The sequence below is a fragment of the Rhinoderma darwinii genome, chromosome 7 (assembly GCF_050947455.1).
Source record: "Rhinoderma darwinii isolate aRhiDar2 chromosome 7, aRhiDar2.hap1, whole genome shotgun sequence".
In the NCBI taxonomy this organism is placed as follows: domain Eukaryota; kingdom Metazoa; phylum Chordata; class Amphibia; order Anura; family Rhinodermatidae; genus Rhinoderma; species Rhinoderma darwinii.
The window spans coordinates 69,253,507-69,269,095 of record NC_134693.1 but is presented as its reverse complement, the minus strand read 5'-3'; the positions used below and the strand labels follow the sequence as shown (position 1 = coordinate 69,269,095).

Below are 15,589 nucleotides of genomic sequence, written 5' to 3'. Positions count from 1 at the left end.
TTTCACAAGGAATAAAGGCGAAAAAGCTCCCCAACACTTGTAAAGCAATTTCTATTATATTGTTCCTGAGCCTGTGATTGGAGTCGTGTCCTGCTTCTCGTGTTGTCATCCGCCACATCTGGCGCAACCTGCTGCACCTGTCATGCGCCACGGCTGGCGTAACCTGCTGCACCTGCGGTCATCCGCCACGTCAGGCGCAACCTGCTGCACCCACCTCCATCCGTGCTAAAGCCTCTGCCACTGTCTGGACTATTCAGGTACCCTTGTGCTGGACTTTGTATCGATTGGGTGATCTGTTTGGCCAGCTGCCTCGTGGGTCCACATACCCACAGAACATGACAATAACTATGGAATGGTTTTACTTATCCAAGCGATTCGGAGACTGTTTTCTCGTGACATATTGTATTTTATGCTTGGAAAAGGGTATAAAAAAAGAGGGAGAAAGGGCACTCCTCTGGGGTGATGTTGTATTTGCTCTTAAAATATCTTTTTACAGTGAAGTGGTTATCGACTCACCTGGTTTGGTTGTGCAGGATCATCAGCACAACTTAACTTAATTGCTCGTCTGGTAAACTTTCCGGTACACTGTGCAAGCCTCGGGAGCGGACCCATGGTGGATGCCTCCAAGCCTGGAGTTTCCTCGACGTGGTCTTTTGATTTGTTTTTCGGGATATAGAAAAGAGCTCCTTGTTTTGGGCGCTTCTGTGTAGCAGGATTTTCGTTCACTCCAGACCCATTTTTTTATAAAAATATTTTTTATTTTCACATGAAATGAGTGACAACTGTGAAATATGAAAGGATAAAATATATGTGGGCTGCAACGCATTTCAACGCCGGACTGGCGTCTTCGTCAGGCAGATAAAAAAGAGATATGCTGTAGATGTATATATATATATATATATATAGACATGTTGGTTTGTTTGTGGTAATGCTGATTGCACTAATTAATATGGAACTTCAAAGAAAAAAACCCGCCAAAACACAAAGGCGGGTCAGGGTTCAAAGGTATAAGGTGGAGACATGCGTTATATAAACCATTTAAAAAGTTAATGTAAAAAAACACACAGGTAATCATATAGATATAGTTTCTTGAAAAGAGTACTTCTTATGTCCATATTAAACTGTTTTTTGTATCTCCCTAGCAGGGGTATTTTGATTTCTTTTTTGTTGTCTTCCTGTGAAGGGTCCGTCGGTGTTTTCATTAACACCTTCCTTTTGGAGTATCATATTGTTTCTCTGTACTGAGGGACACTGTTTGGCTTCTATCTATGTTTTATAAAAAAAAAATCGTTTCTCTATAGTCAGGGTATTATGAATTCGTGTTTGTGTCTTAATTTGAACAGTCTAATTAGTGTTTTTACTTTAAACATCCTTTTGGAGTGTCATGTTTCTTCTTTGTCTCAGTGAACACCGCTTTACTTGTGTCTATATTTTCCTGATTTTTCGTTTCTCTCTAATGGGGATATTATAATTTTGTTCCGGTGTCTTATTTTAAAAAGAGTCTTATTTATATATTTTTTTTTTCCTGACAGCTTTCTTTCGGAGCATCATGGTCCCTCTCTGCATCGCGGAGCGCAACCCGGACAGGAGCACAGAGACTTAATCTGTTGGTAATACTTTTTTGTTATTTTTCTTGGGGGTGTTTGTTGTTGTTAGAATTGTGAGTTAGTTCAAGGGGTTATACTGAGTCTATTTTTTCATTGAGTCTGTTTGGGCTCAGTGATTCCAATTTAAAGATCCAAAACGATTCTCTTTTGTTCAATGTTTGTATTCTATTGTGTGTATTTCCATCTATTTGTTCTATGGGCGAAATTTTGATGTTTTTAAAATTTGATTGATGATGCTGTAGTAGATGTCTTGATAGACTGTGTTTAAGAAAACCCTTTTTAGCATTAAAACCATTTGTCCATTCAGCCTGCTACGGAGTGTCTGAGTCGTTCTCCCTATATACTGTAGCCCGCATTCGCATTCTAAAAGACAACAAAAAAGAAATCAAAATACCCCTGCTAGGGAGATACAAAAAACTGTTTAATGTGGACATAGGAAGTACTCTTTTCAAGAAACTATATATCTATATGATTACCTGTGTGTTTTTTTACATTAACTTTTTAAATGGTTTATATAACGCATGTCTCCACCTTATACCTTTGAACCCTGACCCGCCTTTGTGTTTTGGCGGGTTTTTTTCTTTGAAGTTCCATCTTAATTAGTGCAATCAGCATTACCACAAACAAACCAACACGTCACTCATTTCATGTGAAAATAAAAAAATTTTTTATCAAAAAATGGGTCTGGAGTGAACGAAAATCCTGCTAGACAGAAGCGCCCGAAACAAGGAGCTCTTTTCTATATCACGAAAAACATATTGTATTTTATGTTAGTGAAAAAATTTGGTCGATAAAAATCCATATTTAATTGTGAAAAACACCAAAATTGAGAAAATTAGCAAAATTCAGTGCTTTTCTAAATTTAAATGTATCTGCTTGTAAAACAGATCGTAATACCACACAAAATAGTTACTATTTCACATATTCCATGTCTACTTTATGTTGCCATTGTTTTTTTGAACGTTCTTTTATTTTTCTAGGACGTTACAAGGCTTAGAACAATAGCAGCAATTTCTCACATACTCAAGGAAATTTCAAAAGGCTTTTTTTTCAGCGACCAGTTCAGTTGTGAAGTGGCTTTTACGGGCCCATACAATACAAACCCCCATAAATCAAGCCATTTTAAACAACTGCACCCCTCAAAGTACTCAAAACAGCATTAAGAAAGTTTCTTAACTCTACGCGTTTCACAAGAATTAAAGCAATGTAGAGGTGAAATTTACAAATTAAATTTTTTTTGCAGAAATTCATATTTAATTCTTTTTTTTTCTATAAGACAGAGGGTTTTACCAGAGAAACGCAACTCAATATTTATTGCCCAGATTCTGCAGTTTAGAAATATCCCACATGTTGTCCTAGTGTGCTTTTGGAATGAAACACAGGCCTCAGAAGCAAAGGAGCACCTAGAGGATGTTTGGGCCTTCTTTTTATTAGAATATATTTTAGGCACCATGTCAGCTTTGAAGTGGTTTTGTGGGGCCAAAACAGTGGAAACACTCCCAAAAAGAGACAATTTGGCAAACTGCACCCCTCAAGGAATTAATTCAACAGTGAAAATCAAAATCTTCAATTTCAATCTTTTCAATTTTTACAAAGCATGAAGGACAGAAAACACCCCAACATTTAAAAAGCAATTTCTCCCGATTACGACCATACCCCATATGTGGTAATAAACCGCTGTTTGGACAAACGTCAAAGCTCAGAAGAGAAGGAGCACCATTTGGCTTTTGGAGCTCAAGTTTTGCTGCAATGGTTTGCAGCGCCATGTCACATTTGCAAAGCCCCTGCGAAACCAAATCAGTGGACAACCTCAAAAGTGACAGCATTTTGGAAATTACACCCCTGAAGGAATTTATCTAGGGGTATAGGGAGCATTTTGACCCCACAGGTTTTTTGACTAATTTAGTGGCATTAGGCCATGAAATTGAAAAACGAAATTCCTTTTAAAAGGAATGAAGTAGAAAAAGCACCCCAATATTTGAAAAGCAATTTCTCCCGATTAGGGCAATACCCCATAAGTGGTCATAAACTACTGTTTGGACACACTGCAGGGCTCAAAAGGGAAGGAGCACCATTTGGAGCTCAAATTTAGCTGGAATAGTTTTCGGGTGCCATGTCACATTTCAAAAGCCCCTGCGGGACCAAAAGAGTAGGAGCCCCCAAAAGTGACCTCATTTGAGAAATTACACACCTTAAGGAATCTATCTAGTGGTATAGTGAGCATTTAGACCCCGCAGATCTTTTGCAGAATTTATTTGAATTATGCCGTAAAAAACCTAATAACCTTTTTTACACAAAAAGTTGAATTTTTTTCATTTTCACAAGGGAAAAAAGGAGAAAAAGCCACTCCACATTTTGTAAAGCAATTTCTCCCGAGTACGGCAATACCCCACATGTGGTCGTAAACTGCTATTTGGACACACAGTAAGGCTCTAAAGGGAAGGAGTGCAATTTGTTTTTTGGAGTGGAGATTTTACAAAATTAGTTTTATGACCCCATTTTGCATTGAGCTATGGTATCAGTACATAGGAAAGCCCCAAAAGATTACCCCATTTTGGAAGCTACATCCCTGAAGAAATTCTAGAGGTATTGTGAGCATTTTGACCTCGTAAGTAAGCGTTTTGCAGAAATTAGGGTACAGTGGATGTTGCAGATTGAAAATTGCCATTTTTCCACTGATATGCCATTTCAGTGACAAATATGTTCTGCCCAGCTTGTGCCACTGGAGACAAACACCCCATAAATTGTTAAGCGGGTTCTCCAGAATACAGTAACACCCCATATGTGGTCATAAACGGCTGTTTGGGCACACTGTCAGGCTCAGGAGGACCGCTATTTGGCTTTTGGAGTGTAGATTTTGCTTGGTAGTAGTTTTGTTCGGGGTTTTACTGGTATTTCAGCTTATAATGTGGGGGCATATGTAAGCTGTGTGGAGTAGGGACAGTTCACTAGCGCTGCTGCTATCAACAGAAGCACAGTTGACGATGATGATAATGATCATTACATTAGTGATCACACAGCAGGATAAAGAAGCAAACAATCACCAGCAACACAGGTCAATATGGATCAGAGTAGGTATGCACCAGCTCTGATCACCGTTCCTAACAGGAATGAGGCGGGCAGAGCTGGTGCCATGGCTGCGATTGGTCTGTCTATACAGATCAACCAATCGCAGAAATCTGGAGGTGGCACCATTGCCACCGCCCCATAAATACAAGGCAGGAATTAGAGCTTTCCTAGACAGCATCAATCAGTGATTGGTTTAAGACGCAAAAAGCCGCGATTGGCCGAGGCGATGCCTAATCGGCTTGCTGTCAGTGGATGACTGACAGATCTAATACATTGCACTACATAGGTAGTGCAATGTATTAGAAAAATAATCTGTGTCAAGTACTAAAATAAAACACAATTGCCCTTTTTCCCTTATAAAGTCCTTTATTATTAAAAAAATAAATAAACCATACACATTTGGTATCGCCGCGACCATAACGGCCTGAACTACAAAAATATTATGTTATTTTTTCCACGTGGTGAACGGCATAAAACAAAACCATAAAAAACAATGCCAGAATTTCGTTGTTTTGGTCACTTTGCCCTACAAAAATTGGACTACAGCTTCTCCCGCAAAAAAAAACAGCCCTCATACAACTCAGTCGACTAAAAAATTAAAAACTTTATGGTTCTGGCGATAGAAAAAAGACATTTTTACAAAAGTAATTTTATTGTGCAAAAAGTTGTAAAACATAAAAAAGTGCTATAAATCTGGTATCGCCCGAATTGTACTGACCCGCAGAATAAAGTTAACATGTAATTTATGACGAGTGGTGAATGCTGTATAAAAAAAATAAATCTAAAAAACTATGCCAGAATTGCTGTTTTTTTGGTCACCTTGCATCCCAAAAAATAGGATAAAAAGTGATCAAAAAGTCGCATGTACCCCAAAATTGTACCAATAATAACTACAGCTCGTCCGACAAAAAAACAGCCCTAATACCACTACGTCTATGAAAAAATAAATTAGTTAAGGCTCCAATATGTCAGGAAAGAAAAATATGCAGGCCCGAGGGGAACATTTCTTCTGTTTCAAAAGGCGATTCATCAAGGCCCTAAAATTAGGGAACCAGGAAGGGTAGGGCCCAAATATATCTGCTGGAAGCAAGGGCGCCCGTATTATACAGGACAACACTTTCCAAGCAAAATTCCCCAAACTGTAAATGTGCGGTGTCTGTACCAAAAGATGATAAGAAAGGACACCATTTATCAGTGCGACACTGGCCTGTGCAGAAAGGATTGCGTCACAGCGTAACATACATCTATGGATTATTTTATACCACCTGACTATGCCCCTGATGTACTCCGCACAGCTTAGGCTTCGTTCACATTTGCGTTGTGATTCCGTTCATGGGCTTTCATGAATGGAATCCTAATGGAAACCATTGGTTTCAGTTTGCATCACCATTGATTTCAATGGTGACTGATCCGGTGCCAATGGTTTCCGTTTGTCACCGTTGTGCAAGGGTTCAGTCGTTTTGACGGAATGAATAGCGTAGTAGGCTACGGTATTGATTCTGTCAAAATGACGGAACCCTTACACAACGGTGACAAACGAAAATCATGGGCAATGTATCCGTCACCATTGAAATTAATGGTGATGCAAACTGAAACCTATGATTTCAGTTTGGATTCCGTTAATAGCTTCCCCTGACGGAAAGGTCTGACGGAACCCATGAACGGAGGCCCGACCCAGATGTGAACGAAGCCTTACATACACCCCACATTATAAACTAAAATACCAGTAAAACTCCAAACAAAACTACTACCAAGCAAAATTCACGCTCCAAAGACCAAAGGGCGCTACCTCCCTTCTGAACTTACAGCGTGCCCAAACAGCTGTTTACTTCCACATATATGGCATCGCCATACCCGGGAGAACCCTTTTAACCATTTCTGGGGTGTGTGTCTCCAGTGGCACAAGCTGGGCATGGCATATTTGCCACTGAAATGGCATATCTAGGGAAAACTTAAAATTTTTACTTTGCACCATCCACAGGGCAATCATTTATTGACCTGTGGGGTGGAAATGCTCATTACACCCCTTAATAAATGCCTTGAGGGGTGTAGTTTCCAAAAAGGGGTCACTTCTCTGGGCTTTCTTCTATTATTTCACATCAGAGCCCTGCAATTGTGAACCAAATTGCAGTGTAAGTCGCCAAAGTAGGCCGCATCTTTGCATGGTACTCTTTCACTCCTGAGCCTGGTCAAATGTCCAGGCAAAATATTAGGGCCACAAGTAGGTTGTTTCTAAAACCGGGAAAAACAGCATAATAATTAGAGTGTAGTCTTGTTATGGTGGCACAAGCTGGGCAAAAATCCACTAGGTGCTGCTTGCTTCTGAGGCCTGTGCTTCAGTCCATAAGCCCACTAGGGCCACATGTGGGATATTTCGAAAATTGGCAGAATCTGGGCAATAAATATTAAATTGTGTTTCTCTGGTAAAACCTTCTGTGTTACAAAAAAAAAATATTTTTTATTAAATACGAATTTCTGCAAAATATAAAATGAAATTTGTAAATTTCCCCTCACTTTACTTTAATGTGAAACGTCTAAAGGGTTAAGAAACTTTCTAAATGCTGTTTTGAATAATTTGAGGGGTGAAGTTTTTAAAATGGGGTGACTTATCGAGGGTTTCTAATATATAAGGGCCTCAAAGCCACTTCACAACGGAACTGGCCCTTGTAAAAATAGCCTTTTGAAATTTTCTTGAAAATGTGAGAAATTACTGCTAAAGTTCTAAGCCTTGTAACGTCCTAGAAAAATAAAAGAATGTTCAAAAAACGATGCCAATCTAAAGTAGACATATGGGCGATGTGAATTAGCAACAATTTTGTGTGGTATAACTGCCTGTCTTACAAGCAGATACATTTAAATTGAGAAAAATGCAAATTTTTCTAAAAAAATTTCACAAATACTGAATGTCGTCAAATTTTGCTAGTAACAAAGTCCAATGTGTCACGAGAAAACAATCTCTGAATCACTTGGATATGTAAAAGCATTCCAAAGTTATTACCACATAAAGTGAAACATGTCAGATTTGAAAAACGAGGCTCTGTCAGGAAGGTCAAAAGTGGCCAAAGCGGGAAGGGGTTAAAAAACAAAACATTGATCGTTTAGGAGAGAGGACTGGAGTCTCGAAGTGACACAAAGAACAATGTTCGATTCAGGTCCAATCTAGTCCCGATAACTCTGCAAATAGTCTTCTTTATCCCCTCCCAAAAAGGAAATAATAAATGACAGGACCAAAAGGTGTGGAAAAGGGTGCCGATTTAATTCTTGCATCTGCAGAAATTCTATTTGTTTAATCTTTCCTCATAACCAAGATTCTCTATGCTCCTTATTATTTTAGTTGCTCTTTGTATTTTTTCCAACTCCAGTGCATACTTTCTATGAACTGGAGCCCAGAACTGAACTGCATATTCTAGATGAGGCCGCATATCAACAAGTGATTCTTCCAGTTTAACCCCCCCCCCCCTAGGACATATAATGAATGCAGATTATTCATTCCCAGATGCATAACGTTACATTTTTGCACAATGAACCTCATTTGCCAAACACTTAGTGTGTCCATATCAGCAATTTACAAACATCCTCCATAGACTGAACAATACTACATAGCTTGGTGTCATCTGCAAAAATAGAAACCGTGCTATTAATCCCATCCTCTATATCATTAATAAATAAGTTGAATAGCAGAAGTCCCGGCACTGAACCTTGGGGTACGCTGCTAATATGGGACAGTGTCAAAGGCCTCTGCAAAGTCCAAAATACACTACATCCACAGTGGCCCCTCTGTCTAGGCTTCTACGCATTTCTTCATAAAAACAAAATCAGGTTGGTTTGACAACTTCTGTCCTTAGTAAATCCGTGCTGGCTGTCACTCCTAATACTATTTTTTGTCACATACTCCTGTATATAGTCCCTTAAACATTTTTCCCATGATAAATGTTAAGCTTACAGGTCTATAATTACCCGGGGAAGACCTAGAGCCCTTTTTGAAAATAGGCACCACGTTTGCAGTGTGCCAGTCCCTTGGGCACTACACAAGTAACTAGAGAATCTCTAAATATTATGAACAGGACAAAAAATTTGAACTCTTGGGTATAGACCATCTGGTCCCGGGGCCTTGTTCACATTTATTTTATTTAACTTAGCTTGGACCAGATCTACATTGAGCCAATTCAGTATATTAATTGATGCATTTACAGCACTGGCACCGCCTATATCATCTACTCTTTTTTCTGTTGTATATACAAAGCTAAAGAACCCATTTAGTAACTCGGACTTCTCTTGACTGCCCGTGACCAACTCCTCATTACCACTATTTAAGGGGCCTACATGTTCTGACAGTGTTTTTTTGCATTTATATACTTAAAGAGGCTCTGTCACCAGATTATAAAATCCCTATCTCCTATTGAATGTGATCGGCGCTGCAATGTAGATAACAGCAACGTTTTTTTTCTTTTTTAAAAACGATCATTTTTGCCCAAGTTATGAGCAATTTTAGATTTATGCAAATTAGCTTTTGACGATCCGGTGCCCTAGTAGACTACGGCATTCATCCTGTCAAAACGACGGAACCCTTGCACAACGAAAACAAACTGAAACCATTGGCACCGGATCCGTCACCATTGAAATCAATGGTGATGGGAACGGAAACGTTTGGTTTCAGTTTGTGTCAGTCAGGGCTCCGTTCCAACGGAAAGCTCAGGTGGAACGTAGCCCTGACAAGGATACCACTATACGTCCTGGTGCGGGAGTTGAAGTATGGAGCGGGCTGACGGGCTGAGACCGATCCATACGCTGCCGGTGTTAGCTGTGTATTATTAATAGAGGGAACTCTGATCCTGGCCGTTTAACCACTTAGATGCCGTGGGCAATAGCAACTGTGGAATCTAAACTGTTAGAAAGTGGGGGCAGCCCCTTCTGTCAGCCTATCTTCCCCACCTCAACGCGATCACAGGGTTTAATGGTTGTTATGTCAGCCCGCAGGCGTAATGATGGCCCCCAGGTCTGCCTTCTTTCTGCCCCTGTTAAGCCCTGCCTCTGGCAGAGTTTAACAGGAGCCGGTAAAAATGAAAAATGATGTGTATTGTGGCAATGAAATCCCTAAGGGGTACTAGTTACATTTTTAAAAAATAGTTAACGTTTTTAGTAGTGTACAAAAAAAAAAAAAAAAGAATTTAAAAAAAACCCACAAACCTTATCCCATTTTTCCTCTAAATTACTCTTAAAAAAAAACAACTAAAATTTGTATCAGTGCGTCCATAAAAGTTTGAATTATTACAATATAACATTTAACTCGCACGATGAACGCCATAAAACCCACAAAATTTAAAACAGATTTGCTGTTTTTTGGTCACCTTAGCTCTAAAAAAAAAATATTAGTTATAGCTATTTCTTTTTTTAACAAATACTTTTTGTAAAAGTAATAAATCACTTTAAAAAACAAAACATTAATGTAGTATCGCCGTAATCGTATTGACCAGCAGAATACAGTTAAGCTGTTGTTTTTACTGCAAGGTGAAAGAGGTAAAAACGGAACCCGGAAAAACAATGGAGGAATTCGTTTTTTCCAATTCCACCCCATAAATATTTTTTTTTTCAGTTTTCCAGTACATTATATAAGGTGTTAATGTTAGTTGTTTATACTTGTTACCTATAGGAATTAATTTTGTAGTATAATTGCCCAAGTAGATTTTAAACTCTCCCATTTATCATTTGTACCATTATTTGACATTAGTTGTTCCCAGTCTACGTATGTCCTGAAGTGCAGCTCTCAACCTGGGGTAATTGGCCTTCTTAAAGAGGCTCTGTCACCAGATTTTGCAGCCCCTATCTGCTATTGCAGCAGATAGGCGCTGCAATGTAGATTACAGTAACGTTTTTATTTTTAAAAAACAAGCATTTTTGGCCAAGTTATGACCATTTTCGTATTTATGCAAATGAGGCTTGCAAAAGTACAACTGGGCGTGTTGAAAAGTAAAAGTACAACTGGGCGTGTATTATGTGCGTACATCGGGGCGTGTTTACTACTTTTACTAGCTGGGCTTTCTGATGAGAAGTATCATCCACTTCTCTTCAGAACGCCCAGCTTCTGGCAGTGCAGATCTGTGACGTCACTCACAGGTCCTGCATCGTGTCGGCACCAGAGGCTACAGATGATTCTGCAGCAGCACCGGCGTTTGCAGGTAAGTCCATGTAGCTACTTACCTGCAAATGCTGATGCTGCTGCAGAATCAACTGTAGCCTCTGGTGCCGACACGATGCAGGACCTGTGAGTGACGTCACAGATCTGCACTGCCAGAAGCTGGGCGTTGTGAAGAGAAGTGGATGATACTTCTCATCAGAAAGCCCAGCTAGTAAAAGTAGTAAACACGCCCCGATGTACGCACATAATACACGCCCAGTTGTACTTTTACTTTTCAACACGCCCAGTTGTACTTTTGCAAGCCTCATTTGCATAAATACGAAAATGGTCATAACTTGGCCAAAAATGCTCGTTTTTTAAAAATAAAAACGTTACTGTAATCTACATTGCAGCGCCGATCTGCTGCAATAGCAGATAGGGGTTGCAAAATCTGGTGACAGAGCCTCTTTAAAATTACATGCTTTTGCCCTCCCAGCTGTTTTTCTTTTTTACAGTATAGGTCAAATGAAATTATATTATGGTCACTGTTACCAAGGCTTTCACGAACAGTGACAGTCTTAACAAGCTCTGCATAGTTAAAATCATGACACCAATTAATATCTGGGTAATTAAAATCTCCCATTATCATTACAGTACCAGCCTGTGCAGCTCGCTACATTTGTGCGGCTGGCACTGGTATGCTGGGGCACGGTGTGGCTGGCACTATTGGTCTCTGAGTTCTATTATAAGAAAGTTAAAGAAGCAATCCAGGAAAAACTGTTCCGTTTATGCCTAGTGGAGATCTGAAGTGGCGGCAGACGACTTGTTAGCTCTTTGAATTCTTGTGTCATGCAATGTCCCTGTACTAGTTCTAACAGAGTATTAGTTTTACCCAGAGAGCTTCCTTAAAAGGGTAGCCTTTATAGCATATCCACAGAGACTACAAAAATTGGTTTATGATGGCAAAGCAAGATAACTCCATGCTTAATGACTGTTCGGTTATGCCCGTCTTTCATTCGCTAACCAAGTTCTACAAGCCTGGATTTCCCTCTCCATTCTACCCAATAGTGGTTGCGATTGGGTCCTTGAAAGAAAGTTTGTGTTATTGGGTTGACAGCTTAATTTAATGGCCCTAGACAAACTAATAATAATTTCATTTTATTTTTTTCTGTTTTTATTTTATCACTATGGAAAATGGGCAGTGCAGTGAATTGCATTGCATCATGAGAGTCTCTCCAATTAGCAGAACTGGCATGAGCCTCCTGGCATACTACCTAGAAAACACTACAACTGCCAATCCTTGCAGATGACAATTGTAGTATCTCCTATGTTGTCTCAAGCCAGCGTTGTTTGGTGGTCAATAGGTCATGGTTTGCACAGGCTTCAGTTGCAGCCTAGCGATGTGAAGGGTGGAATTTTCAGAATGGTGGAATTCTGGTAACACCTTTTGGGAGATGTAGCATAGTTCAAGCAGAACTGTAGACCATTCCATTCTTAGTTCCCCAGAGAAAAATACAAGAAAACCTACTTACAAGGCTGGGCAAACCGCTTGGCTTTTGTATAAAACATCAGGTATATTCCTGAAAAAGGAGCATCTCGTAGCAAGGTGGCAGCAAGACCGCTGAAAAGGCCACGAGTACCTTCAGTTCTGTAAATGTTCCCCAGCGCTCCAAACACACCACTATAGCGATATTTACCACTCTGCAAGAAATATTGAAGGGATATCAGCTTAAGCAGAAATGTTTTCTGTAATTTGACATAATCAAAACTGAGGAATATTTCAGTTCCCAGCTTCATTTTCTACAGTAAATGTATTGATTTACTCACCTCTCCTATTAATTATTCTGAGTTATGCTCAGGCAGGAGGAAAAGAACAATGCAGCTTTTCCCGAGCAGCAGTGTGAGTTCATGGAGTACGTCTTGTAGCTCCTCCTTGCCTCAGAAACAGGAGAGATCACACAGCAGAAAAGGGTATGGAAGAGCTGCGATTGTGCCAGCAAAAAAGGTAGATATTGATGCAGCCTATTCTCTCACCCCTTCACACTTGTCTCTGTCTTCTGATCAAGTGTCTTGCTCCTCCGGACCCATATCTGATACTTGATCCTTCCTGTTCCTGAGTTTAAACCCCTTGCTACACCACTCAAAAAAAAAAAAGTATAAAATAAATCATACATCCCCATATAAGAAATTTACCACTCTGCCGTGCTGCACTGTTGGTACCGTGCACTACTTACCGTACGCCTTCCCCTTGAAATCCCACATGCGGCCCTAGTGTGCTACTGTACTCAAACAGAGGCTTCAAAAGGACCTAGTGGATTTTGGAGCCTTCTTTTATGTATGTGTATGTATATATATATATATATATATATATATATATATATATATATACACACACACATATATATAATTTTTTTAAGCATCATATCTGGTTTAAAGAGGTCTTGTGGTGCCAAAACATAAGAAACTCCCTAAAAAAAAAAAAAAAAAAAAGACACTGACGATCGCCGCTCTCAGGTCACATCACAGGGGTGAATTACACTACTGAACTTATTCATTTACCACATGAATCCACGCCCACCTGATCTAGATGACCGGATTATACTAAATTACTCACATAGGTTTCCAACACCCTAATATTTCATAACACAGTATGCTACCACCACCTATAGTTTTCTAGGCAATAGGGGCCTACGTCTCTATAGTCCCTTAACACCAGTTAGACTCAATAACACAGGTTTTAAAATACTGTAAATTAACACAGGTAACGTTCTTCACCTTTGGAAGATTGAGTCCTGCAACACTACAAGGTAGAGACTTATTAATATTTCAAATTTAATACACAATAGTGCAGTGCAATACAAAAAGTAATTGTCAGATTAAAAGATGAAAAAATATACATACATACAGTTACAATGCATTCAAACAGTTTATGAAAATAAAAGAGAACAAAACCTTACTGATGTACAGCAGTGACATCCTGGCTGTGGGGACAGCTGAAAATATGGGCAGTCACTCCAACCGAGATGTGGATCCCCAACGACTGACACTGACCCCCTCTTTTCCTGGCATTTTAACCCCATTTTTTTCCTCCAGTCCACTGGCTAGTGATGTCACTGAGACGAGACTGTTCATAGGATAATAAACGGTAATACTCCCCTCATCCAGTTATATTTCTAGTAGAAACCCAAAAATGGTCATGTGTTCTTGCAGGAATCTCCTAGAAATATAATATTACCTGCATTCACCTGTGCATACATTTACCAACCAGGGCATATCAAAGGCAACTGTGTTTTTAGCCAATAGCCAATTCCTGGTAGTTCCTCTGGGTATATGGTTGTGAATTTGACATATATACGAGGGCTATTTACCCTGATCATAACTACCTGTGTGGGTCACTCTAAATATAAATTATGATGGGGTCTGCCTCGATGAATCATATTTCCTTTGAACATAAGCCATTGCCACATATTTCCCAAGGTCCGCATGGCAGACACACAAAAGATAACCATTTGCATAACTTTTGATCTCTATTCTGGATGTCTGGGTAAATACCTCCAACCCTGGGTGAGAACGTTAACCGATGCTAGATACAGGCCCTAGTGATAAAACCCTTAATCATTACTTCTGCCACCTTGGTGAGGATAGGGCCAATTAATCATTTGCCCGACAGTGGACATCCTTTGATGGTCAAAAATATGCATGACAACCCGATGCTTTTTCTGGGTCAGAAGTGGTTATGAACTGACAAATGAATAAACAAATTTTTATGATTTTACCTATAACACCACAGACACCATTTTGGAAACTATATTCCCCAAGGAATTTATCTAGGGGTATAGTGAGCATTTTGAACTCACAGTTTTTTTCTGAATTTATTGAAAATTAGGCAGTGAAAATGCAAATCTACAACCTTTTTCAGATTTTGTAATTTCCTTGAGGAATTTTTTAGAGAAAAAGTACCCTAATATTTGTAAAGAATGTCTCCCGAGTACGGCAATATGAGCATTTGGAGCTCAAAATTTTCCTCAACTGGTTTTCAGTTGCCATGTCACATTTGCAAAGCCCCTGAGGGACCAAAACAGTTAAAACCTCCCAAAAGTGACTCCATTTGGGAAACAACACCCCTCAACAAATTAATCTAAGGGGTATAGCGAGCATTTCGACCCCACAGGTTTTTTGGTTGAATTCATTTAAATTGGGCCGTGAAAATGAAAATCTACATTTTCTCCAATGAAGCAGAAAAAGCACCCCAACATTTGTAAAGCAATTATCTCCTGAATATGACAATACCCCATATGTGGTCATAAACTGCTGTTTGGACACACGGCAGGGCTCAGAAAGGCAGAAGTGCTATTTGTCATGGAGATTTTGCTAGATTGGTTTTTGGGCGTCATGTTGCAGTTGCAGAGCCCCTGAAGTACCTGTACAGTGGAAACCCCTGAGAAGTGACTCCATTTTGGAAACGACACCCTTCAGGGCATTTATCTAGGGGCCAGGCGAAGGCATTAGCGACGAAACGCGCGTTGGGGCTAGACGTCCGCTGTGTTTGGCCTCCTATATCTATCATGGGATATCTTTTGATAGGAACTATCATCATCTTTGAAATCATTTTTCTACATGTTTGAATTGACCTGGCAAGAGCTATTAGTTATTTATTCTTATCACTGCATATTTTTGGTGTGTGTGTCTAACGTTTGTTTGTATTTATATCTGTTTATTATATCTTGGTCTATTTATGTTCATTTGGAGGTTATCTTGTGATACATTGTCATTTGGCCACTTTTGGAGCTACACAGCG

At 39.6% G+C, this 15,589-nt stretch overlaps 1 protein-coding gene and 1 long non-coding RNA gene across 2 annotated transcripts in view; one reads left to right on the top strand and one right to left on the bottom strand.

Annotated features, from left to right (window-relative positions):
• The window catches only part of SLC25A38 (solute carrier family 25 member 38), a 107,691-nt gene that overhangs the window by 35,273 nt on the left and 56,829 nt on the right, over positions 1 to 15,589 (bottom strand). The window contains exon 4 of the mRNA XM_075832272.1: positions 12,324 to 12,492. Within this exon, the coding sequence (XP_075688387.1) occupies positions 12,324 to 12,492 (169 nt within the window). The remainder of the gene's footprint in view (positions 1 to 12,323; positions 12,493 to 15,589) is intronic.
• Positions 1,532 to 15,589, top strand: part of LOC142657951 (uncharacterized) — a 35,893-nt gene continuing 21,835 nt past the window's right edge. The window contains exon 1 of the long non-coding RNA XR_012850008.1: positions 1,532 to 1,610. This is a non-coding gene — a long non-coding RNA (uncharacterized LOC142657951). The remainder of the gene's footprint in view (positions 1,611 to 15,589) is intronic.